General features: G+C 37.1%; 1 protein-coding gene and 1 long non-coding RNA gene across 2 annotated transcripts; both read right to left on the bottom strand.

Moving 5' to 3' along the window:
- Positions 1 to 265: 265 nt before the first annotated feature.
- LOC145661896 (uncharacterized) lies at positions 266 to 5,823 on the bottom strand. Its single transcript, XM_081727238.1, has 2 exons — positions 5,720 to 5,823; positions 266 to 952 (listed from the first exon to the last, which is right to left on the bottom strand). The coding sequence occupies exons 1-2, from the start codon at positions 5,729 to 5,731 to the stop codon at positions 266 to 268; spliced, it is 699 nt and encodes a 232-aa protein (XP_081583364.1). The 5' UTR covers positions 5,732 to 5,823.
- Positions 5,824 to 18,807: 12,984 nt separating this feature from the next.
- LOC145662199 (uncharacterized) lies at positions 18,808 to 24,344 on the bottom strand. Its single transcript, XR_014127010.1, has 2 exons — positions 24,268 to 24,344; positions 18,808 to 19,159 (listed from the first exon to the last, which is right to left on the bottom strand). It is a non-coding gene; the product is annotated as an uncharacterized LOC145662199 (long non-coding RNA).
- Between the last annotated feature and the right edge of the window lie 621 nt (positions 24,345 to 24,965).

Genomic DNA, 24,965 nt, shown 5'->3' with positions numbered 1-24,965 from the left:
CTCTAAATAAAAGTGTAATGTATGCTTAGTCAAAATACATACGATATAGAAAGAGGAAAGTTACGCAAAATTTCCATTACTGGACATTAAGTATACTAGGTGATAGAGTGATGTATTTTTTAAAACGATATGTAATTGTTTAAAGACTTTTAAGAAAATAATTGACAACAATTTATTGATTAACAAATAAATTTTCAACAATTTGATTTACATTACATTATTTTTAAGTGTATAATCACCCAAATGATACCTTAACAATAATTTATCAACGCCATCCATGCCAACCATGTCCACCTCCTCCACCACCATGGCCACCACCCCCGCCTCCATGTCCACCATGTCCTCCACCGCCACCTCCGTGACCACCACCACCACCGCCATGACCTCCACCGCCACCACCGTGGCCACCACCGCCATGCCCGCCACCACCACCGCCGTGACCTCCGCCTCCATATCCGCCATGTCCTCCACCGCCACCTCCGTGACCACCACCACCACCGCCATGACCTCCACCGCCACCACCGTGGCCACCGCCGCCATGACCACCACCACCACCGCCGTGACCACCGCCTCCGTATCCGCCATGTCCTCCACCACCACCACCGCCGTGGCCACCACCTCCGTATCCGCCATGACCACCACCGCCACCACCGTGGCCACCACCTCCACCACCGTGACCACCACCTCCACCACCATGGCCACCACCACCACCGCCATGACCTCCGCCTCCATATCCGCCATGTCCTCCACCGCCACCTCCATGTCCACCACCACCACCGCCATGACCACCGCCTCCGCCACCGTGCCAACCATGTCTTCCTCCTCCTCCTCCATGACCACCATGTCCTCCTCCACCACCACCTCCGTGGCCTCCTCCTCCTCCACCACCGTGCCATCCATGATGCGTGGATTCAACGAATAGGGCTAGAAAGCCCATTATGCCGAGTAACATCTGAAATGGAGAATTACAAGTCGTAGTTATAATTAAGCTAACTGCACTTTAATACGCCAGTGCAGCTAAGTACGCCAAATACTCACTGCTGGGACGTTTTAAAATGTGCCTCAATATGTGAAATGGTCTTGGACAAGTCCAATTTGACGAATACTCCGGGAGACAACGCTGAGACCGCCACACCATGCAGTGTTGTTCGCTTCGGGATGGTTCCGTGGAAGGAAGTTATTATTTCAATAGAGGTAAGAATCCGTTATTAGTACCGTGCTAACTTAGATCATTACCGATTGTTTACAACAATGTACAATTTATTTCGTGTCCGTGTAGGAACATTTTGTTTTATAAGTGTAATGTCAGTATTTGTGATTCCGTGGCTACTAAATCAATCCAAGCCTGGTGCAGCGAAATACGCCAGGGCTTCTGCAGGACTGGCTGCAGAAGACAAAGATGTCTTCATTTGTTCCACATGCGTCATGTAATATCGATGTAGTTCTTTTAAGTCACAGTACAATGACACTGTTTATTTATTTTCTTAAGGAACCATTAAAGTTTTCAGTTTGGAACTTCATTTTAACTTTGAAGATTATGTTTTTATATTTTATCTTATCTCCATCTTGTACTTCGGTTATTTTTTATTTTTTATTTTTATTTTTTTATTTTTTATTTTATTTTATTTATTTTATTTTATTTTTTTATTATTTTTTTTTTTTTTGCTTCAGCCACGTTGTGTAGTGATATTTGAGTTCGTATAAAGCGATGTAAGCATTTGATTTATTTGTTATACTTTTCTAGTGTACCTTAGATTTGGCGTAATTTCCTGCAAGTGTTGGTAAATCTGCCACTTTGTAACACTTTTTCTTTTACCGTGGGTACCGTGGGTACAAAATAGAAGTGAGTCGTATCATTGACATATTTTTCTTCTGCACTCGGAAAAGGCTTTACTGCAAGACACATGTCTTGTTCTTTGTGTTTCATGAAAATTAATTCCAAAATAAAAAAGAATCCAACAGCTTTAACATGGCGAATTTAGCTGCACTTACCTTATTTATAAATACAACTCAAAGAATAAATACAAGTTATGGAAAACAGAATAGCAATCAAACATAGCGTCTTTTTTAAGCTTAGAAGTAATATACCAATAAATAATTAGAGAATTCAAATTCATTATCCATATCTTGCATATTCTCAGCTTTCATCAGAAAGACCTTTCGTTTCTTCAGATTCATACAAGCCACAAGAGTTACATATAAAAGTCAGCTGAGTACATATCCCAATTCTGTGACAGAGGATGGATTTGTAATAAAACTGAAGAGTTTCTCGGACTTAAAATTAGACACCACACCTATAAATTAGATATTGACATATTTAGATGGGACCACATTGAAAGAGAAAGTTAAATATTGTTCGCTCGACAAAACTGTTCAGAAGATTTAGGATAAAGTTCAGTAATCATATTCCTCTGAAGACACCTTTCAAGTAGATTGCAATCTAAAGTGTTATACTTCCTAACGTATTTTGTTACTGGTTTCCTACGAAATAACATCAGGCTGTCTTGTCTGAAAAAGGTGTCATCAAAGTAATGCCTCGTATAGAAGAGTATATCTGTTTCTATTGGAAGAACTATTACTTGCCTTAGGCCCCCGCGTAGCGTAGTCGCTAACGCTCTCGCCTTCGGTGCGAGCGGTCCCGGGTTCGATTCCCGGTGGGGTCACTCGGTCGAAAAAGCGTAACATGCTCTTTCCGGCCAGACATCCTGAATGAGGTTTTCCTGGGTTTTCCTCATTTACACCGGGCAAATGCCAGGGTGGTACCTACCTTATAGGTCCCAGGCCGCTTTTTTCCTTCCCTTTCCACGGATTGTGTGCTCGCCGAGGGACGTCATCCCTCAAATCGTGACGGGCTAAATGGCCTTAGATTCCGAAAGCCTAGAAATCTACATCCTAAATCCTATGTCTTGCCTTAAATCTTGGCAAGAAAAATTCTCCCTCTTCTCTTCTCGTTAAAAATCTTATACGAAGCGTTTTACAATAAGTGAGATACGAAGCTTGTCAGAAAATAAAATAAAATATAGAAAAGGAAAATTATATATAGAGAGAATCCGCCAGAAGAACGTATACACTTTGTCACTCTATATCAGGATAATAGCATTGACAATTGTTTTGAAATTTTTAAGCATGTTGTAGTATGTTTTCTTGCCCAACAGATGTCGGCATTGTCAAACATTTTCAATTAAAATTATGTTGTAGTACAGTTTTTCGCTCAACAGATGTCGGTACTGTCAGCACGGTTAGTGGGCTAAGAAAATGGTTGTAGCACACTTAACGTTCGAGCAGCGGAAGTGCGTTTTGAAGTGTTTTACCAGGTTTGAGAATGCCATCGAAATGCAGCGTCAGTGGAGAGGGTAGTTTGATACTGAACCACCAACCCGCCTAACGCATTGTTGATAAGTTTGAGGCGCCATGGAAGAACGAGCGGTCTCTGCAGCTGCAACGGTCAACGTATTAATGGAGACCGATGCACATGCCTCTGTAATTTTCTGGCGAATGTTACCGAGCGTTCCAAGCAACGCCCAACATTTTGAACATCTGATGTAAACATATACTTACTTCAAGGTTTGTAACACATATTTGAACAATAATTAAATGTAATTAAGAAATATAATATATAGGCTTTTTTTCCTTAAACAGTGTATATTCTACATTTTTCTGCCGAACTAAATTCTTGGTATTCTTGTTTTCTTTATCTTTTCATAGCTAATGCCAAGCTACTTAATATTTCTTATCATAAAATAACTGTAACTACCTCACTATTGATAACGAAAAATGGTTATTGAAACTGTTTTGGAAGATATAAATTATACACTTTTCTATAAAGTATGCATTATATTAAGTAATAACGATGTATATATTTAATTTGCATATCTTATTAGGCAGCACTATCTTCCTAGCTTAGAGTTCTCTAGTATTTAATTAGAATTTATGCTTGGCCAGCTCCAACAACTGATACCTTTGGAATTATTACTAGTACATATGAACATTTTTATCTTTTTGTGCCAATATATTATGTGACTTTTCTTCTATAATCACTCAGAGTTTCACTGATTCATTAATTATGTATAATGTGCATGTCTTACCGATCTTCAAGAGAGCACCATAACAATACCAATGATAAAGGAGTTTATCTCGAAGTTCACAATTGTAGCATACATCATTATCACTCTTGAAGCTTCCATTATGCAATTATGTGAGATCGGTAGGGTCTAGAATTAGAAAGTTCTCTCTTGAACTCCAAAGGATCCTGGATTTGCGTTGATCGTTAATAACTTGAGGTCTTGACTCCAAGTGGGACGTGAGCTTGGCTTATAACACTCAAGTGCCAGTCTGTAGATACTGGTAGATTCTTTGATAACCAGAATACACTCAAAGGTCCTAAGGTAGGCTCGGACGGGCCAGGGCAGAAAGGCAGGAATCCCTGCCAGGGCCCTCTGTAATGAAGTTACTGTCTTTTACGCTAACATGTCGATGGTCTACCCCCTATTTCAACTTCATTTATTCATGTTGTGGGTCCAGGTAAATGGCAACTTTGCATTTTCATTTAACATTGGGCGCATAAAGAGTGTACAGCCCAAACGGCTCGTTCAATTAAAAAAAATCCTTCACTTTAGATTGAAAACATCATATTTGGAGACGGTTTCCTCTCTTATGTTTTGTTGTAACTCTGATAATAACAGAGTAACCCTATGTCAGGGGACTTTTGAGACACCCTATATATATATATATATATATATATATATATATATATATATATATATATATATATATATATATATATATATATATATATATATATATATATATATATATATAATGAATATTAAAGTCCTGTTGGAGCCCTAGTCGTTTGACAAGTTATTGCAATGTCATAAAGAAACAAAACAGATCCCCGCCCCGTTGCTATTACCACGCGTAAGTGAAGCTGACAGCTTTATGCGGCTCCTACATGCTACATGGGAAGGGAAGATAGGGCCCTCTAAGTGAGGCTTCTGACCGGGCCCTATACCCCCAAGTCCGAGACTGTCCTAAGAACCGAAGACTGTGTTTACAGGATATTGGGATTGGCCGCACTGAATGGGTGTAATCCTTTTCCTTCTCGAAAGGTTTCGAGTATTCCATGAGCAGTTAGAACGGATGAACAATTACCCCATGTCCTTGCAACCACGGACAACCCATAAGTTTCAAGCAGGTCTTTCCAGGTAGAGTATATAACTCCAAAAATGCTGTTTTCGTTTTCTTCATGTTTGGACTCATTCATGTCATTTCATGTTATTTTGTTAGCCCCACTTTATGTAAACGGAATGTACCATTATTTGTTCTCCTTGCCGATCATCTGTTGTAATGTAGTTCAATTACCATCTTATTAGAATCACATCTTTCTAAGAAAATAAAATTTTTGTCCTCTCTGTCCAGTTAAGTTCCTCTGGTTCTCATGCGACGATATGGATCTTACTAGTTCATCACGAAGCGATGTAGACACGTCAGATACTACAGACATGTCCATCTCCTATGTGAGCCCAACTAGATATCATCACACGTACATAACCAAGCTTCCAATTAGTCAGCAATACGAAAACACTAAATAACTTATACTAACATTACATGTTATTCCCAATTGTCGTAGTTCCTCTAACACGCTAACTAACGGAGCTTTGGGACGCCATTTTGTTCATGTTACGTATCAGAAAATTGTTGGAGCAAGAAATTAACTTACCAGTGTCCTCATTGCGATAAGATAAGTATTATACACAACATTCAAGAGAGTGTTTGAAAAAAAAAAGCGTTTTAGGAAGATGAATCTTCTAACAAGAAGACAAGCAACTGACTGATATCCTTCTTGCAGCTGGTGTTGACTTTTATCCTTATCAAAATAATGACGTCATTTATTGATTATAAAAATCTACAAGTACAATGAATAAAATGCATGTCCGTTTTAGGTATTACCAATCGTTTCCAATTGAGATTGATTCAGCTAAATCTTCCAAGTTGTTAGAAGTTAGGTGGTACCTGTATGCACCAAATACTTGCGCTTTTTTTTGTTTGTTTTGTTTGGTTGTTTTGTTTTTGCATTTCTTTCTCGCTGGATGCACTAACTGTGTGTTCTGAGAACTCACTTTCCTCTCTCATTACTTGGAGCATAAAAATGATTCGTCTCGGTTAATTGAATTGAATGTATGACGGTTGAAATAAATAAATACTGTTCCCTTTACAATCTGTACAATTTTCTATGGATCACTTATTTTGTTTTTCATTGCTGCAGTTTATTTTTCATTATCTTTCTCAAAAGAAGTGCAACAGTGTATAGAGTGAGGCAAAAGTCACATTACATAACAAGCTACCACTTTGGGTAAGGAGTCACTGGTTCAACGCCGAGTAAGACCAACACAACACTTTAAGCTGGGTTGCTTTGTGTGTATATATTTCATATATCTGCATAATAAACTTTGCTAAAAACAGGTAACAAAACCTCGGGAAAGTTCAATTAATGCTGGTAGTTCAACCGGACAGTATTTTATGTTTGGGATGCGGGCCAATCCGTACGAATCATTATCAATCCTTATCCTTATCAGTCATTATTGACAATGAAAGCCAGTACCCTTTAGTACCATAAAATTCGGTTATCTTGATTTTCTCAAGATCTACGAGTAATAATTTACCATCCATCATGCAATTTTCATAAAATTAATAGAGATTAATTAGGCTATCGATGTATGTGCCTTATCTTTGGGCAGACACTGTATCTCAGTGGTAGAGTGCTTAAGTCTGGTGCGTAAAGTCCCAGGTTCGATTCTCGGTCACGTAAGTTTGTAGTCCACATCATCGTGCCCATGGGTTTTTCGGGGTACGTCCGTTTCCTCCCAGATTCTTATTCCACACCTTCTTCCATCATCATTCATTTTCATTTGCTTTACTCATCGTCTCCCTTAGCCTCAAGGATATAATAGTGGGGCATTAACTCAAAGATTTAAGTTCATTTTCATTTCTATCTTCGGGTAATATTATAGGCCTAGTTCAACCAAAATTAAAGGAGGCACGGGGACTCAGTGGTTCACCTCTGGTGCGTGGCCTCCCTGGTTCGATCCCCGCTCGCGCCAAGTGGACATTATAGTGGAGAAAAACCGTGTTCTTGTGTTTTGTCGTGATTCTCCAGCTTCCTCCCACTGTATTCACTCCATCATTATACCCATTTCTCATCATAAACCATCTCCTTTAGCCTAGCCAGCGTAACCATAGGAAGTAAAACTGAAAGATTTCATTTCATTTTATTTCATTTTTCGGGTGCCGCGGTGGCTCACTGGTAGAGCGTTCACCTCTGGTGCTTGGGCTCCCGGGTTCGATTCCAGCCCGCGCTAAGTGAACTATGTGGTGGACAAACACCGTGTGCGTGGGTTTCCTCAGGGTTCTCCCGTTTCCTCCTACTTTCTTCATTCCACAATTTCATTCATAACTCATCATCATCGCCTCCTTTAGCCTAACCGGCATAACCATGGGACGTAAAACTCAAAGATCTCATTTCATTTTTCAACCAAATTAATGTTTAAGAATTAATCATAATTTTGTACTATAAATCACTATACTGTATCGTACTAATGAAAGATTAATTACTGTATATTTCAGTATCAGCTTTATCTTAATATTAGAAGTGGTTACTGTACATCAAATTTTAGGTTTACTGTAGATAATATTCGTTCTCCATAGAAACATACGTATAAGGATTTATACAGACTTATGTTATTTTGTTCAGCCTGATAAGATATATCGATTGGTATACATTTCATCTTTGAAAAATCTTTCCCGTTAAAAGCTAATTCTACAAAATATATGGGTGTCCAAAACTTCAGGACAAGATCGGTAAAGTATCATAAAACATTGCTTAATAGATGGAAATCAACTAAAGCCTGGCAACACGTTGCCAGGTGTCTCCCCCACGTGCAAAGGATAGCGTGACGTCAGCGTAATTGTAGCGCCCAACTGATCTGCTTCCTCAACACGAAGCAGTTGTATGAAACGGACGAGACAGTGTGTTAGTCAGGGAACTGTTAAGCTCTATTGTGGTAGTGTTACAACAATATGGCCCTGAGATAACATTGAGTGACTTCACACTGGTAAGAATTGTTGGAAAACTGGAAAGAGGACAAACTGTGACGAGTGTGGAAATGGAGTTTGGTATTGCACACAATATTGTTTGAGGTGCATGTGGAGAATGCTATGCAAAGGGAAGCTGGTAGTCGATCATGTTCAGCTATATTGCGAAGCAGGCAAGAAGAGATAGGTCTACGTCAAGGAGTAGGTGCAATTGTAAACACATCTAAGAGAACTGTAAGTCGTCCAATCTCACACTTCACAGTGACAGTTGACTGTATGGAGGTGGTCTGTTTGTCCGATGACCATTACAACATATTCCGTTGAAACTCACGCTTTGGCGGAATCGTTTGCAGTGGTGCCAAAACATCAGGACTGAACCGAGCAATACTGGGGTTGCGTTCTTCTTTCCGCTGAGAACACAAGTCAGTCTGAGTAGTGACTCCGGACGCACTTTCATTTGGTGAGAGGTAAGAATCCGCAATTAACTCAGTAACATTGTCGAATATGACTATTTTGGTGGTCCGATGTAGGGATATATAATGTAACATGTGTGTACTGATCTCTCAGTTTCTGAATACGATACACTTACTGGTCAACGTTTTTGGAACGCTGCACCTCTTCCTCCCGTGCGTCTTTTCAAAGATGTAGTCTGCCATAACTTCTTCACGGGTGATAATGCGCGATCGCATCGAACAGAACAGGTGGGATGGTGCTTTAATCACATGTTTCTGCCTGTTGTGTCCTGTATCATATTGTAAGTCTACTTTTTGGATCAAGAGATCATATAATTAGGTATATATGTCAGACAAATAATTTCTTGTACGACCCATATCTCGAGAACTACATATAGTGTAGCCAAACCCAAACTTTCACTTAGCTCAGTATGATGTGCTTATTCAGTAAAAAGTACGAAAATTCGATTTAGGGGCCGTTCAAAAATGTTGTGACTCGTAATTAAAAAATTACAATATATTTAATTCAATCAAACATTTTCTTGTACGCCCCATATCTCGAAAACTACATATAGTGTTGCCAAAACAAAACTAAAAATTAACTCAGAATGATGTGCTTATTACCAAGATTTAGGGGTTGTTCAAAAATTTTGTAGCCCCCGATCCAAAAACTAATTATTGGCCAAAATCGCAATCTTTTGATGTATCTTTTAAATCATACCTAAAATTCTTGGCCAAGATCGCAATCTTTTGATCCAGTTTTTGGATCATTCCTAAAATTCTTGGTAAGATCGCAATCTTTTGATCCAGTTTTTGGATCATTCCTAAAATTCTTGGTAAGATCGCAATCTTTTGATCCAGTTTTTGAATCATTCCTAAAATTCTTGGTAAGATCGCAATCTTTTGATCCAGTTTTTGGATCATTCCTAAAATTCTTGGTAAGATCGCAATCTTTTGATCCAGTTTTGAATCATTCCTAAAATTCTTGGTAAGATCGCAATCTTTTGATCCAGTTTTGAATCATTCCTAAAATTCTTGGTAAGATCGCAATCTTTTAATCCAGTTTTTGGATCATTCCTAAAATTCTTGGTAAGATCGCAATCTTTTAATCCAGTTTTTGGATCATTCCTAAAATTCTTGGTAAGGTCGCAATCTTTTGATCCAGTTTTTGGATCATTCCTAAAATTCTTGTTATGTATGTTAAGAGGTTTACAAATCTCTACCAGTTGTTTGCGACACAGCATAAGAAACTTACTTTTGTCCTTAAGTTTTGCACACTAGTACATTTTTATCACCAGCGTCTAACGGGAAACATTGATGCTGTGCTAAGATGTAATTGGTACTGAAGTATACTGTTATCACTTTCCAGGACAAATGTTAAACCAGGAAGGTGATTTACACGCCATAGTTTATGACATACACTTAGACATTCCAATTGACTCATGCACATATCAATTGATACTTTGTATTGAGCTGAGCAAAATTTCATGCTTGAGGTAAAATCCACATGCGTACTTTTTCATAAAATCGTATCGATTCAACATGCACATACTTGTCTCTTAATGTGTTTCACGATGTCTTGCGTAAAATTCGTAATGAAACGCATATTTCGTTTGTTTGATACTTAGGAAATAATCATATTGGCTACGGTTAGAATGTGTAAAAAAGCGAGAGGGTTCAAAGGAAGAATAATATCAACGTCAAGTGAAGAGTTCGTGTATATTGGTATTGATTAGATGAATACATCATAGTTCTTCGATAACTTGCTTTAAAATTACTCCATTTCTATGCAATGCGGCGTATATTTTCATTAAGGTTTGCCAATTATTCTTGTCGCTAAGCCTAAAAACATAAAACGATAATCATGACTGTTGTACTGCTGGTTGCAAAACATGGTCACTTACTCTGAGGGAAGAGCATAGACTAAAAGGATTTAAGAACGAGCTAATAAGACGAATATGTGGATCCAAGAGGAAATGGAATGGCGAATGGCGGAAACTTCATAACCAGGAACTACATAATTTATTCCGTTTACCAAACATTGTTAGAGTCATGAAATCCAGGAAGCTTAGGTGGGCAGGTCATGTAGCCAGAATGGAAAACGTAGGAACGCTTTCAAAGTTTTAACTGGAAGATCAATAGGAAAACGACCATTAGGTAGACCTAGACGCAGATGGAAGGACAATATTAAGATGCATCTAGCAGAAATAGGAGTACAAATTAGAAACTAAATCCAGTGGGCTAAGGATAGAAGTCAATGGAGTGTTTTTGTGGATGCGGCATTGAACCTACGAGTTCCATAGGCCATAGAGTTAGTTATTCTTGTTGCTAGGTGTTCAAATCAGATTAGGTTAAACGGTTTAAAAACAGATAAAGGTAACCTCAATTTGAGACTTTTCTGACGTACAAAATATATCAAAATAACTTTCTATGATAACTGTAACAATTATTTTTTTCTAATTGTGTACATAGGAGTCCCTCCAATCAATTATGTAAGCTTATCCAAAGGTATTCTACAGCATTTTCGAACCGATATATTTTTTCATTGTCAGATAGTCAATGTTCGAGCCTTTGGCACGAAAGACCAGGATCCGATTTCCCGTAATAACGTCATGAGGTCCGGATCCAGTGTAAAACTGTGTGTATGGGTTTTATAAGCTTTGGAGCTAAAGCAAACAAAAAGAAATTAAGTTGTGTGACTCTTCATCCATCCAAGTGTCTTGCTGATCTTTCTCCAGATTTTCAACGTATAGTATTTTCATAAAATCCAAACACATTTAGTACTACTTGCGTGTACTCCTATTTTCTTTAAAATTATCTTTACTAGATCTAATCTCTACTAATAAAGATGAAAGTGATCTTTGGGAATGCGCCGTAGAAAACTCCGCATTGTTTGAAATGAATTATAAAATATAGGTAATATTTACCATGAATTAGGTTAATATTATTTCACTTTGATTAGAATGTACGGCTTAAGGGAGGGAGGAGCCTAAAATTCTATAACAAAGATAGAGTATCTCACAAATACCTCAACATGAAAAACCTTTGAGTTTTACGTCCCATGGTTATGCCGGTGAGGCTAAAGGAGACGGTGATAATGAGTAATGAATGAAATGGTGGAATGAAAAAGTGGAAGGAAATGGGAGAACCCCGAGGAAACCCACGCACACTGTGTTTGTCCACCACAAAGTTCACTTGGCGGGGGCTGGGATCGAACCCCGGACCCCAAGCGCCAGAGGTGAACGCTCTACCACTGAGCCACCGCGGCCCTACCTCAACATGAAATTCGCTATATAAAAATTTTTATTAAAAATAATTGGACAGAGGTCATAGCGTTTTCGAAAATTCCGTTCTGAAGTAGAAGACAACTTCTATATTTTTTCTATCACACCTGATCGACGTTGTCTGTCTCATCATTATCGAAAACTGGCCCAACCGAACGAAACAAAATTTGGAACATAGAGAACACTTGGTTCGAACTAGATTTTCGTCATTTATCGAGATACATATTAACATGAAATAAAAGCAAAGATAGGAATAGCGAAAGAAGCCTTTAGGAAGAAGAAAAGACTGTTTTGTGGGACCTTGAATAAAGAACTGAAAAAAGGACTTCTAAAATTCTACGTGTGGAGTATGGGCTAGAAACCTAGACATTGGGGAAAAATGATGAAAAACGACGGGAAACTTTTGAAACTTGAGTGGAAAAGAATGGAGAGAATTTATTAGTTGGGTCGAACGGAAAGCTAATGAGGTGTTAGAAGTGGTGGAGAAGAGAATAAGAGTCTTAGATATTATTGAGCAGTGGAAGGGAAACTGGTTGGGACATTGGCTATCAATAAACTGTATCACGAGGGACATGCTAGAGGGTATGGTGACTGGAAAGAGAGGGGGGGGGGGCAAAGAAGGCTGAAATTGGTGGATATCAAAACGGAAAAATCGTACTAAAGACGAAAAGGTTAGCGGAAGACGATAGAACATGCGAGAAGTGCCACAAGTGACTTCCCAATACATATGATAGATACATATGATGATTATAATTATTCTAATTAGAGAACACGAATCAAAATACGTATTGAAGAATTTTGCAAAAACATAGAGTATCTTTTGATCTGCCCATGTTAGGAAGATGAAACTTCGTATATAGACTCCTTATTAAACAGATGTGTAAACGTGCCAAGCCTTTAAGAGTCTTCGTCCCGGCGAAATTAAAATACCGCTAATTTTACAGTAATTATGTGATATCTTCAAATAGTTAAAAGATAATTGAAATATGGAACAAGAGCGCCCTAGACAATATTATTTTGCGTGAGGTACCGTTATCACAAGGCATCTAGTGCCTTTCCGTTTTCAGCTGTTTAGAAACGCGAAAATAAATGCCGATTTTCAAAATGACTCGAAATCGAAAGCAGATAAGTGACTCGTGATAACGGTTTCTCATGTAAAATAATATTGTCTAGGACGCTCTTGTTCCACATTTCGATTACCTTTTATTTATTTGAAGATATCACATAATTACTGTAAAATTAGCGGTATTTTAATTTTGCCGGGATGAAGACTCTTTAGAAAATTGTGTTACTAAGGAGGAGAAAGATGCAATTTAATTTTCCATGAACCTAATTTTCCTGAATGAAGAACGGGAATTTCTGCTAGTCTATAATATTTTACAGCACATTTGCTAAAATAGTTTAAATTCTATAACAGAACACTTGCTTTATTCATTGTGCAAGGTTTCAACAGCGTCCGAAAATAGCAATAAATAAATCAAAACGGACAAAATTAGAAGAAATATCATCCATGTTTTCACTATCAATGCAACATTGAATACTACCTAAAAACAGCCAACAATACAAACAAGAAAGAAAACATGAAAAGAAGAATAGAAAGACATTGGCAGGAAACGAAATACAGGTTCTTATGTAAATAACTTGTATCAATGTCCTTTTCGATGATAGAAATATGTAAAATAGTTTGTCGTTGAAACTGAAATTAGTTTTTTGGCCTTTTCTAAGACAGTACTGTATTTGTTTAAGGGAAACGTTTGATGCCGTAAGCATATTTGTGATGGAAATATTAGGAAAAATATTATTAGAAAAATCACCTAAATATAAGAAAATTTCATCTACACGATTATTTTATTTCTTTACCGCTCAGTGAGTGAGGAAAGGTTACAGATAGTAGAAGTAGGAAGAATAATATTAGATCTAATGAAAAAGAGGAACATAGACCGGTCGGGACTTTGGCTGAGAAGAAACTCTGTCATCAAGGATGCGATAAAATGTACAGTAGAAGGTAGAAAGGAAGAACTGTTGAGGATACAATGATTATCAGTTTTAGCAAAGAAAGTTAGCTTATTAAAGCCGTGGTGCGTTAAAGCTTCCAAGTTTGTGGCAGGTACGTTTCTAATGACAGGTCACCTATGATGATAGTGGTAATAAGTTTGAAGCGAATTCTAATCAGGAACATTATCCAAAGTCTACAGTGACTGACGTATAGAGTTGGTTGGGCCTGAATTGACCTTTGACCATATTTAATATATGAACATAGTGTTACGGGATATGAAGTAAGGACAAGCTAGGACATCTTTATTTCATGTGGAAATTCAACCAGCCATCAATGGAAGTCAAGCAGCCTGCAAGAGTTCACTGCCTGATGTTTAGGCGCTGTCCTCGAAGTTCCTGTGGCTTGCAGGTTGGGTTGTCCTGATGAAGTCCATGATGAAAACTTGTCCCACAATCAACTATGGCATTGAATGCCGGACCCCAAAGGCTGGGAGACTCTGATGTGTCTCGCGTCGTGGTTGAGATCGAAAGACCAAGATCGTGCTCTCTCAATTGCTTTTGACCTGACTGTCCCTCTGACGTCAGAATGAGATGATGGTGACACCACAGAGTTTCCTGAGCGTGGTCGATTACCCAAAACTGGCATTGATCAAGTCCATGTTTCAACATGTCGTCCACTAAACACAAAGTTTTCAAACTTACTCCTGAGATTGCTAACGTTGTCAGGTAAACGAACCAAAAGGAGACTCACCTGAGTCAAAGTACTTACTTCTGTATTTATTACTTCCTTGTTGTAACATCATGTCGTGAATAAACGAACGAAACGGACAATGTCTTGTAGTAGCCTGACTATGAGAGGCCAATGAGGTCGAACCAATTGAGAGGAGCAATTGATCTAACAAAGCAAATTAAAAACGTCGCATGTGAGACTGTTAAAGGATGAAGGTTCTGAAGGTCGCTACCAGTGTTTATTACAAATTACAAGTACAAAGACTTCCTCAATAACAGCAAAGCAATAGTTAATTAATCTTTGAATGTAAAGTCAGCTAGCGACGTACAACAGTATATTGGTGTTAATAACATTAGGCAGTGAACTCTTGAAGGCTGCTTGGCTTCCATTGATGGCTGGTTGAATTTACGCATGAAATAAAGATGTCCTAACTTGTCCTTACTTCATATCCCGTAACAATAGTATGTCGTAGACCAGGCATCCGTAAGTCAATTCCTCAAGTGGGCCAAAAGTCGTGAGTATAATTAAGTAATACTGTATTTCTTTAAGAAATAGAAGAAACATAAGGAAATATGATTAGTAGACGAAAACTTATTGTTTTTTCCCAACATCTGGAATCTTTTTCGTGTCACTCCCTTTCGGATTTTTTGCTGCTGGCACTAGCCATTGAGATGAATGTCTGTTAATCTGTATCTCGCTTCAGCGGTTGCTATTTTTCATAAGTGTGAAAAGTTGTTCACACTGCAATTTCTCGGGGTACTCCCTTCTCCTCCCATTTTCTCATTCCACCAATTCTTCTATCATCATTCACTTGCCTTAATCATTGTCTCTCTTAGCCTAAAGGTCATAATCATGGAACATTAAACTGAAGTATTTTACTTTCTCTACTTTTTTGACCCTTCAATAGTTCTAATAAAGAAAATCACAGAAATAGCAAACAGAAATTTCAGTAAAACAAATATTAAGGCATGGAAATATTTTGAGTGAAAAAGACTACTCATATTTGTGGTAACAATAAAATATTCAGCTTCTCTTTGGAACTGTAATATTCATGTTCATCCCTTCTAAGGTGCTCATCCCCTCAAATGCTTGGATGGGATGGGACCCCCCAGGCTTACCATTGTTGTCCATCCCCTCCGTCAAAAAACTATATAGGAGACACGAGGTGGTGGTGGAAAAACAAAGATAACTTCGTTTACAGTGGAAATTTGATTCGATTGCGTAACTTTTCCGTTCTCTAAAACATCATTTCAGTATATTTAATGTTCGATTGTACCATTTTCAATAAAAATTGTTCCTCCCTCAGAAAAAATTCTCATGGGCGCTATTTGTACCCTAAAACTTGCTTGTAGGCCATCACTTCTGTTCCCATTGACATCTGAGTGATAGGTGTCATGTAACAAAAATAAAGCTCGTGAAAAGTAACATTTGTAAATTCAAAGTATGAAAAGCATTTTCATAATTTTAACACAATGTAAAACAAAATTCAAAAACTCAAAATAATTTATTATATTATAACATTTTGAATCTCTATGCAATTTATGACTTGAATAAACTGCAGAAATAGGTACGTCTTCTATTTTCATGGATGTTCCTGGTAGTACAGGAGAGCTCAACAAACATTTGTTTCCTAAAAGTGCACTTTGAACGGTCAAAATAATCAACCATGTTCCTTTCAAACCATTTTGTAAGGGAAAGAGGAATATTTGCTACAAACTATACATATTGGCCATACGAAAATTTGCTGTCAGAGAGCTGTTATGATATTACTACTCGAATATCTCAAATCTAATTTTCAAATGCTCAGATTACGCGTGACTTTCATTGAGTTCACATCCTTACTACCCGGAACGGATCATACAAAAAATATAGAATTTGTGTACTTGTATCTGAACAAGCAATCGAGAAATGACTATTCTTAACTAACGAAAATTATTTTTTTAAAATCGTCCTATTCGATTTATAGATGTTTCATTCAACTTGTTTCTTCAAATTTCCATACAAGAAAAATCAGAAACATATGATAGAAAATTACAATCATGTCTAACAAATCTAAGGAATTAAGCTAAAGACAACTGGCCGTGAGTTGCAATCTCGTTTAGAGCAAAAAAGGAAAACGAACTTTCATGTTTCGTTTTTATTAGAATAATTGAACTCTGTTTAAAATCGGTCATTTTGTGTCAAAATTCGCACCAGAGTGTGGCTGATTTTCAAAGCTACTGGACAAAGAACTGAATAACATGCACCTTCTTAAAATCCAACGAAAAACTTCAAAACACGTATGTAAGGGAAGCAATATTAATTGCATCGACGTAACCAAAACTGTAGTTTGGTTTAAAACGAAATTAGCCATCCTTCTTTCTTTTAGGAATCATATTATCAATCTTTGGAGAAAATATTAATATCTTCGCTTAAATTTATTATCTCATTTATCATAAGAAAAAAAAAAACTTGTTTGTTTCTCTAATTCCTTTTGTTAATAACGATACTTTGATTTTGCTAAATAGACGTGTAAGACCCGTATGCTCCTGTTTCGCAAATAAACGTTCGAAATGGTTTTTCACGCTCAGTTTTGCCATGTTTCGAAAAACAGAAAAATAATCCAATGCATGTGTTCCTGTTTTGCAGAATAAGAGATTTTAATGTTCACATAGGTATGTGGGAAATCTGTGCTGTACCGGAAGTAGCCATCCATATTTGTTGTATTACATGAGAAATTCAATCCATCGTAATACTGACATCACATATACAAATTGTAAGTGAGAAACAAATTATTTCATAAATTATTGAGAAAGTCAAGATGACTGGTATATCAGCACGCCGTAAAGTGAAAGGTAATTTCTATAAAGTGAAAAGAACGAAAAGATAGTGATGATTGGAACATTTAAAATTTATCTGCATCTATATTCATAGTTAGATATATTGCACGGGAAGTATTTCGAACATTTTTTCCACTCCTTTTCTGTTTGTTGCAAAGTATAGGTCAGTCATTGTACACACACACACACACACACGCTTCAGCAAATCAAGAAAAAGGTTGAAAATTGTTGCTTTGAATTTCGTGTGCAAGAATTTATGATTGGCTTTGAACAAGGGGCAATAAATTTTACAACAGGATCATTCCAACAAGCTCAATACTCATTTACTTGTTCCATTTCACTCAATCTATGAGGAGAAAGATAGATATTGAGTTGACTCAATTCTACAAAGCTGATAATGATATGAGGAAATAGGATAAGAGAGCAGATACATTTCCCCTCGTTCCTCTTGAAGACATTCCTGATGCATTTCCATATATACAAAACGATGCCATCGACATCCCAGAGACGTAGGTTTTCGTAGACACCTAGGTGAATACCTATGTTGACGAACTGAATGCAACCTTCCACCCATAAGTGCAACAATATTTGGAAGTTTACTTTTTTTGTTGGATTGTTACTTGACTTTTTACGTTGTACTAATTATAATTTTCATTAATGTTTCAGGGCAATATGTAACCAATTTGATAACAATAGCGAAAGAACCACAAACAATGCCGAGACAGCATTCCAAGTTTAATAGTAAGTCGACAGAAAGTCATCCCAATATCTACTGTTCATTCTACATTTGAAGCAAGATCAAATCCATAATTATGCCTGAAGCGGGTGTTGGAAGCAAGCAATTTAACTTTACGGAGAAGATTGTGGAGACGTTTAGACGGTCGTACTCGGTTTCTTAAGAGCAAGTTTAGGTCTGGCGAGGTTGGCCATATTCTGTACTTTAATCCCGTAGGGCCTATCTCATTACATTCACTTCTTCAGATTTATGTTGGTGCTTTTTTCCCTTTCGTCAAATATTTCTAATATTATGATTCCGCAAAACTCTTCATGTGATTCCGCAAAACACGAGGTAATCATGGTGTAATTTAGCCGCTAGGATACTTCTGCAGAACAGGAATTGGTAAACTTTTTAACGTTGCACACTGATAAAGCATTCTGCGAAAGAGGATTTAATCGCAAGGGCAGCTAATTTTAGTGTACACAGTCTATTGACAAGGATTTCAGAATAAAAGGATGTATTTCAGAGCCTTTTTTGATATCTTCTACCTAATTTTGTATTCTGAAATGGTTTGCTTTCAAGAGAAAACAAAAGAATAAGTATAATAAATAAGTAGGAAGTAAATATCTACTTTTGCTAGCAACTGTACAATGTGCAGTCAATTGCACATTGTTAATAAACTAATAAACGTACAAATAAAATGCAACATTTATGTCAATAATTTAACACTTTATTAAACTAGTATAACGAAAGATAAGACAATAACAAGATAATGGAATTACATGAAATATGATTTAATGGTGGAACCCATGGTGTCCGCCCCCACCGCCGCCATGATGGTCGAATCCATGGTGTCCACCGCCGCTACCTCCGTGAAATTCGTGACCATGTCCGCCACCTCCATGGTGGTCGAATCCATGTCCATGGTGTCCACCGCCACCACCACCACCTCCATGATGGTCGAATCCATGGTGATCATGTCCTCCACCACCACCACCACCACCATGGTGGCCTCCATGATATTGGGCACTTAGGACTCCTATCATTACAAATAGCAGCGCCAAAGTAGTCTGAAAGGAAAAAGGTAGATTTAAATGTATTTTATCACTTACAAATATGTTCTGCAATAAATTAATATGACCTACAATCAGTACCGACTGTACCATATGCATAACATTTTTGTGCTAAACAGCAAGTTTCAAGGGGCGGTAAAATCTGTCATAATTATGTTATTTAAAATAAATATTTCTTGTTGGAAACAAACTTCATTATGATGGTAATTAAATTTACTAAGCTGGCCATGTTTTTGAATACAAATTATGTTTAGGTCGTATTAGTTCAAGGTCACGTGAACACAAGAACTCAATTCTCGAACAGTAGCGAACACCTGTTCTATTTAGTTAGTTATCACAGTTTTGGTATGAAAGCTACCTCGTCTTTGTCACAAACAAGTTCTTTACCATTGAAGGTGGAATCATTTTTATTTTTTTATTTTATTCATTTTTTGGTTTTTTAGCAGATGTAGAATGAAAATCAAGAAATAAAGATAAAAGAGCTAGTTACACTGGAGTTGTAAACTGATATATTGAGATTGAAGCGCGATATTGAATTCTATAAAAGGTTTATCATCTTTCCTCTGCATGTATGTTTTTTTTTTTTTTTTTTTTTTTTTTTTTATCTTTCACTAACATAAGAGATTATTATTTAAAGAGAAAAACAAACACAACGAGATTTTATTTGTAGTGTTTAGGCCTTTTTGAGTGCTAGTGCTCTTTCCCTCCCCTTCGTTGTTTTTACAATATTTGTTTGTTCTGTAGAAATAGAGCGCCAAATTGCCTAATTCCGGCTCTGAATCTAATTATAATCTATCACCAATAATTATTTATAGTACGTAGTATAAAGGCAATTCATAACAGAAATTCCTAAATTCGTCATTGGTATACTATTTTACATGCATCTGTACGTAATTCTACAAAGGTGACAATCACAAGTTATAGTCACAACAAACAAGGTAATGTTTGTTAGTTATTTCAAACTATACTCGAACTTGCTCAATTGTGGTGAACAAATGACAACAATGGAAAAGAATCTGTTTTGAGTTTTTCAACCGTATTCAATATGAGGGTTATGAAGGACGGAAACTAATATACGGGATCCGTGAGATCCGGACCACGACGAGGGCTTGAACCCGGCTGCATTTGGCGAGTGTTGAGACAATCAGGCAACATCAACCCTCACAGAGGCCGCTACCCACCATATTATTTCGCCTTTAAGAGAAGTGGATCACAGGACCATGACACAAACAAAACAAAATCGATTTACTTAGTTATCGTACCGAAAAGTTGCGATATCTGGGCTTTTAGATAAAATAGTTAAAATAAGATAAAATGTTACACGTAAAAAATACACAGACGAGAATATAGTTTCTTACCATTTGACTACTTCTTGTTGTTTGTTGAAGTTTGTTTAGCGTCTCTTCCGAGCATCAACGCTATTTGAGACGTAGACTTACAGTAAGGTAGGATGTCATGCACTGTAATGCTTTCCCACCGGGAATCGAACCCAGGATCCTGTGACCAAAGTCGCACGCGCTGCGAACTAAACCAGCGTGTAAGGCAGTTAAATCATTTAAAGCACGTATCAGGACCATAGTGAAACAGACGCTAGGTTACTACAAATAGTTTTTGGTAAGGGAACATGCATTAAAAATTTCGGCGAAAGAGACCTAAAAGTATGTCACCATTCGAAAGAAAGCTCTCAATTGATCAAGTTCTCTCCCTCTTAAATTTTGTACAGTCAACGACAAAAGTTATTTCCGTTCGGTAAAACTTATTTTGAGAATAACGATGGTGTAGCTGGAAGGTACAACGGTGCTATGGCTGGAACGCAGGGGCAGCTTAACCCATTTGGAGGCCAGGGCTAGAAAGAAATATGTGGCCCCTGCTGACTTCACCTAATATATTTCTGTGAAAGTACAGTAGAAAAGTTAAGTGAATATGTTTTATATTTTTGGTCATTTTATTTTATAATGATGACTGTATCTAAATGATTCTTTTCAGATAGCCACTTGAGATTTTGATCACAGTGGAGACCCCTGTCCACGTGGAGAGCCGGAGCTATAGCCCTCCTAAAGAACCTTAATCCGGCCCTGCTGGAACGTACAGAATGTTGCATTCTTTATAATTTACTGAAAACTGTACTCAAATTGTCCAATTCTGAAGTTATTTATGAATCTAATTTCACCAAACGGAAAAAAAAACGTTTGTCGATATCTGTACATCAGATGTCTTTAGATATTCTGTAGCCGTTTCGTACCATCTCGTGCCGCCGTTTCGTACCGTAGCAATCTACCACTGATCCATCCTGCCACCACAAATCAATATAGGATTAACGTCTTTGTATATCTGTGATTTCCAGCGTAGGAGATCTGAGTTCTACAGTGTAACCGGCGTGGGAGAACCGGGTTCGATTCCCAGCGGGAGGTCATGTGGTTTTTATCCTATGTTAAGTTGTAGGTTCACGTCTTATATAGTCTCGCTGCTGAAAGAAATGCTGATTGTAAAAAGATACTGACAGAATCTCGTTTATCTCCGGCGGATGACTTTCTCTTTTTGATTAATTGTGGAGATATTACAGATCAAAATATGTATTTTGCTCTCTACTTTCATCACTGATGTTATTTTTTACGACCATTTCCTCGCTCCTATTTATTCACTTATTTATTTTTGCATTTAAATTATTCCCATTTGTTACTTTCACTTTGAACTCGTCTACTTAGGTTTGGTGTCTAAACCGTGTGCCTTTAATAGACGAGGTCCTGGCTTCTATTCCCAGCAAGACAAAATTGAACACATTTTAGTGATTCTGATCCCACATTTTACTGTATGTCTTGACCTAAAAAGCCTCGCTGAATATTAAGAAAAGACTTAAATACAGTCAGTCAGTCTTTTGTGCATGTAGCTTGCTGTTCTTACACAACCTGGTTTAATATTATTTCAAGGTGTTGGGTCTGTACTATATTATTCTGTAGTTATAGTTTTTTAAATATCAAAATAATTTCAATTTCATGTTGTGGTTGCATTTTTACTGCTCGAAAACCTCTAAACTATTCATTCCATTTAAAGTTTGAAAACAAGATAAATATCTTCGTTGACTTCATAATCTTGCTAAGCATTTTTTTTTTTTTTTTAAATTAGAGAATTAAGTTGAATTAAACAACTGGAGTCTGAAAAAAGAGTGAATAACAATAGCCTATGTTTAGACAAAATAAATTTAATTCGCACGTAAACTGGACCTAGTTGAAACACTGGTATCAAATTTTGAAACCATTCGAGCTACATAACTACAAATCAGGCACGCACGAAGAAATTTAATTCGGAATAGTCCAAAGATTTTGGGGAGGTTCAAATTCAATATAATTATAAGTTTTGTAAAACCATCTCTCAAATTAGAAAAAAAAATTCAGAAGAGTCAGGATTTCGGGGGTCTGGACCTAAAGAGTGACTCCCTGCATACGTCTCTGCTGCATATATAAGTCATCTCTGAGGCAGTTATAATTTAGGATGATAATCTATAATTCGTCGTAATGCAATTTAGGTTCTGCATTAATGTGTAGTTCGATATCAAATTATATATTACTACGTAAATGTTATGTAGTTATTCTTTGGACCAGTGAAAACATGGTTCCTCATAATTCTATAACAACAGTTTTATAAACTTAATAACGGCAGGGAACGAGAGTGAACTGATATCTACATTAGTATAAAATTTACGAATAACAGAATGAAAACTTAAAATTTGGCGCTTATTTGGGTAGAATTTCCTGATTAGGTGCAGAAGGTTCTGTTTGATGGAATTTTAGTGGAAATACGTTTCGAGTTTGGATGTCCAAAATTCAAATGCTAAATGGAAAACGTTGTTTCAGTAACCCCTACCTATGATTTAGTGGACAACGTATTAACGTCACACAATATTTATAAATAAAATTGCAAATCAGGACCCGTTTATGAAATTTACTAAACACATCCATGAGTCACATCGTCCAATATCATTTCTGCTGTTTTATGCATTATAAATTTGAATGTCAACGAATTATAACTCCTACATTTACTCATTGGATGCACTTCCTCAAAATTTCGCACTGTATATACTACTGATGAATATCGAAGGAATGCACTAATGTTAATTTCTCTTTTCGTGATATGTAAAAGGTGTAAAATAGTAGTTTTTAGATATTCATTCAGTGCTCGGTATTGTCTCGAGACTGTGTAAATATTAAATGCGGACAGCATGTTTCCACCTATGTAACACTCAGTGGCGTATTTAGGGGGCTATCAGACTGAAGTCTCCACTGCCCCGAAACAAATTTGTTAGTTTTCGCATTCCACGTGCAACAATAATACTTCTTACCATTTCTAAGAATTTCATTGACTTTCCATTTTCTTATGCTCTTTGTTCAGAAATAATACTGTATTTGTCGAATTTCATTCCATGTAAGAATTGCGTTATCTTTTTTTCTTCCTTTCGTCCATTCTACTCTTCTGTTCCTTTTTCTTAGTTGCTACTTTCTTTCGTTTCTCCTATAATACTTTCGACCATGCTTAGTTGTGATTCAAGTCGGCCGTCGTCAGTGACACCAAAACTAAGAGGAGCTGATAAGCGAAACTGGTATTCCATACCAACTTGCACAGATATCAACATAACGGAACTTTAGTTATTATAGCAAAGGAATATTTACATCGTTTAGTTATAAAGAAGGTAAAGTTTGAATTAAAGAAACGCAAGAGGGGCGAATAAGTAGGTCGGGAAATTAGGTAGCCCAAGAGGATGCTTCCTTTTTCTTCAATGAATAGAATAAACGGTTAGATTCACTGTTAAATTTTTGTGTGTATCATATCACGTAAGATTCACCAGTCTGCAATTCTGGCCATTAAAACTTCAATTTATGCATAAATTAAAATATATTTAATTATCAAACTCAGATGGGCAATTGATCCTCCCCTTCCTTCCTCGTGTTGTGCATAGCCGCCCCGAAACAAAATTCTAAATACGCCACTGGACTAACACCATACTTTTCCCACCTCACGGCAAAATAAGTTTCTCCTTATTGACATGTGAAAAGTAGCTAATTCGATAAATGCAGAACTTCCCATGGTAACAATCTACGATCACAACTTACCAAGTATTTCATGATGGTGAAGTGAATAATCCTTTGAACTAATACAGTTTAAGACCTTCTTAAAATCTGTAATGTTCAGTGAATAGAGCGGTCTTTTATATCAACGAAATCCCGAGAAAAAAATATTGTCTGCTAAACCTGCAATAGCCAATCAAGCACGTCAAAATTGTTGAGGTTCCTTGGTTCTCGCGTCTTCACAAAATAAAAAAAATCCACAGCATAGACCGCTTCACACCGTGGCCAGCGTTGTTTGAATGACAAATCATATATTTTGGTGCAGCAAAAAAACAAGTGGGTTTGTAAGGAAGTGCCTAAAATATGTGGTTATGTAACAATGGCCGCACTTTCTTCTGCTTTTGTCTTTTTTTTTTTTTTCATGTCACTGAAGTTTGTAGCTCACAAAAATTATAAGAAACATGTAATCATTACATAATGAATGAAAAAAAGTTTTAGTAGCAATAGTTCTTCTGTTGCTAAATATCAGAAATAAAACAATTCTTTTTATTACACTTTCCTCATATGGTCTACATTTTATTCCGAAATCGGTGAAACTTCTGCAAACTTCTGTTGGTTCTCTCAATTCTTGTAACACTTTGTCTTCAGAGCTCACACTTGACGCCCAATGGTCAACAGCTTCAGTCCTCAATGGACTATGTCCACAATTGGATTCCAGACAGAGTCTGTAGCGCGATTCTTGG

This window comes from Thermobia domestica, chromosome 10 (genome assembly GCF_964235325.1).
Source record: "Thermobia domestica chromosome 10, izTheDome1.hap1.1, whole genome shotgun sequence".
Classification (NCBI taxonomy): domain Eukaryota; kingdom Metazoa; phylum Arthropoda; class Insecta; order Zygentoma; family Lepismatidae; genus Thermobia; species Thermobia domestica.
This window is presented reverse-complemented; position numbering and strand designations above follow the sequence as displayed.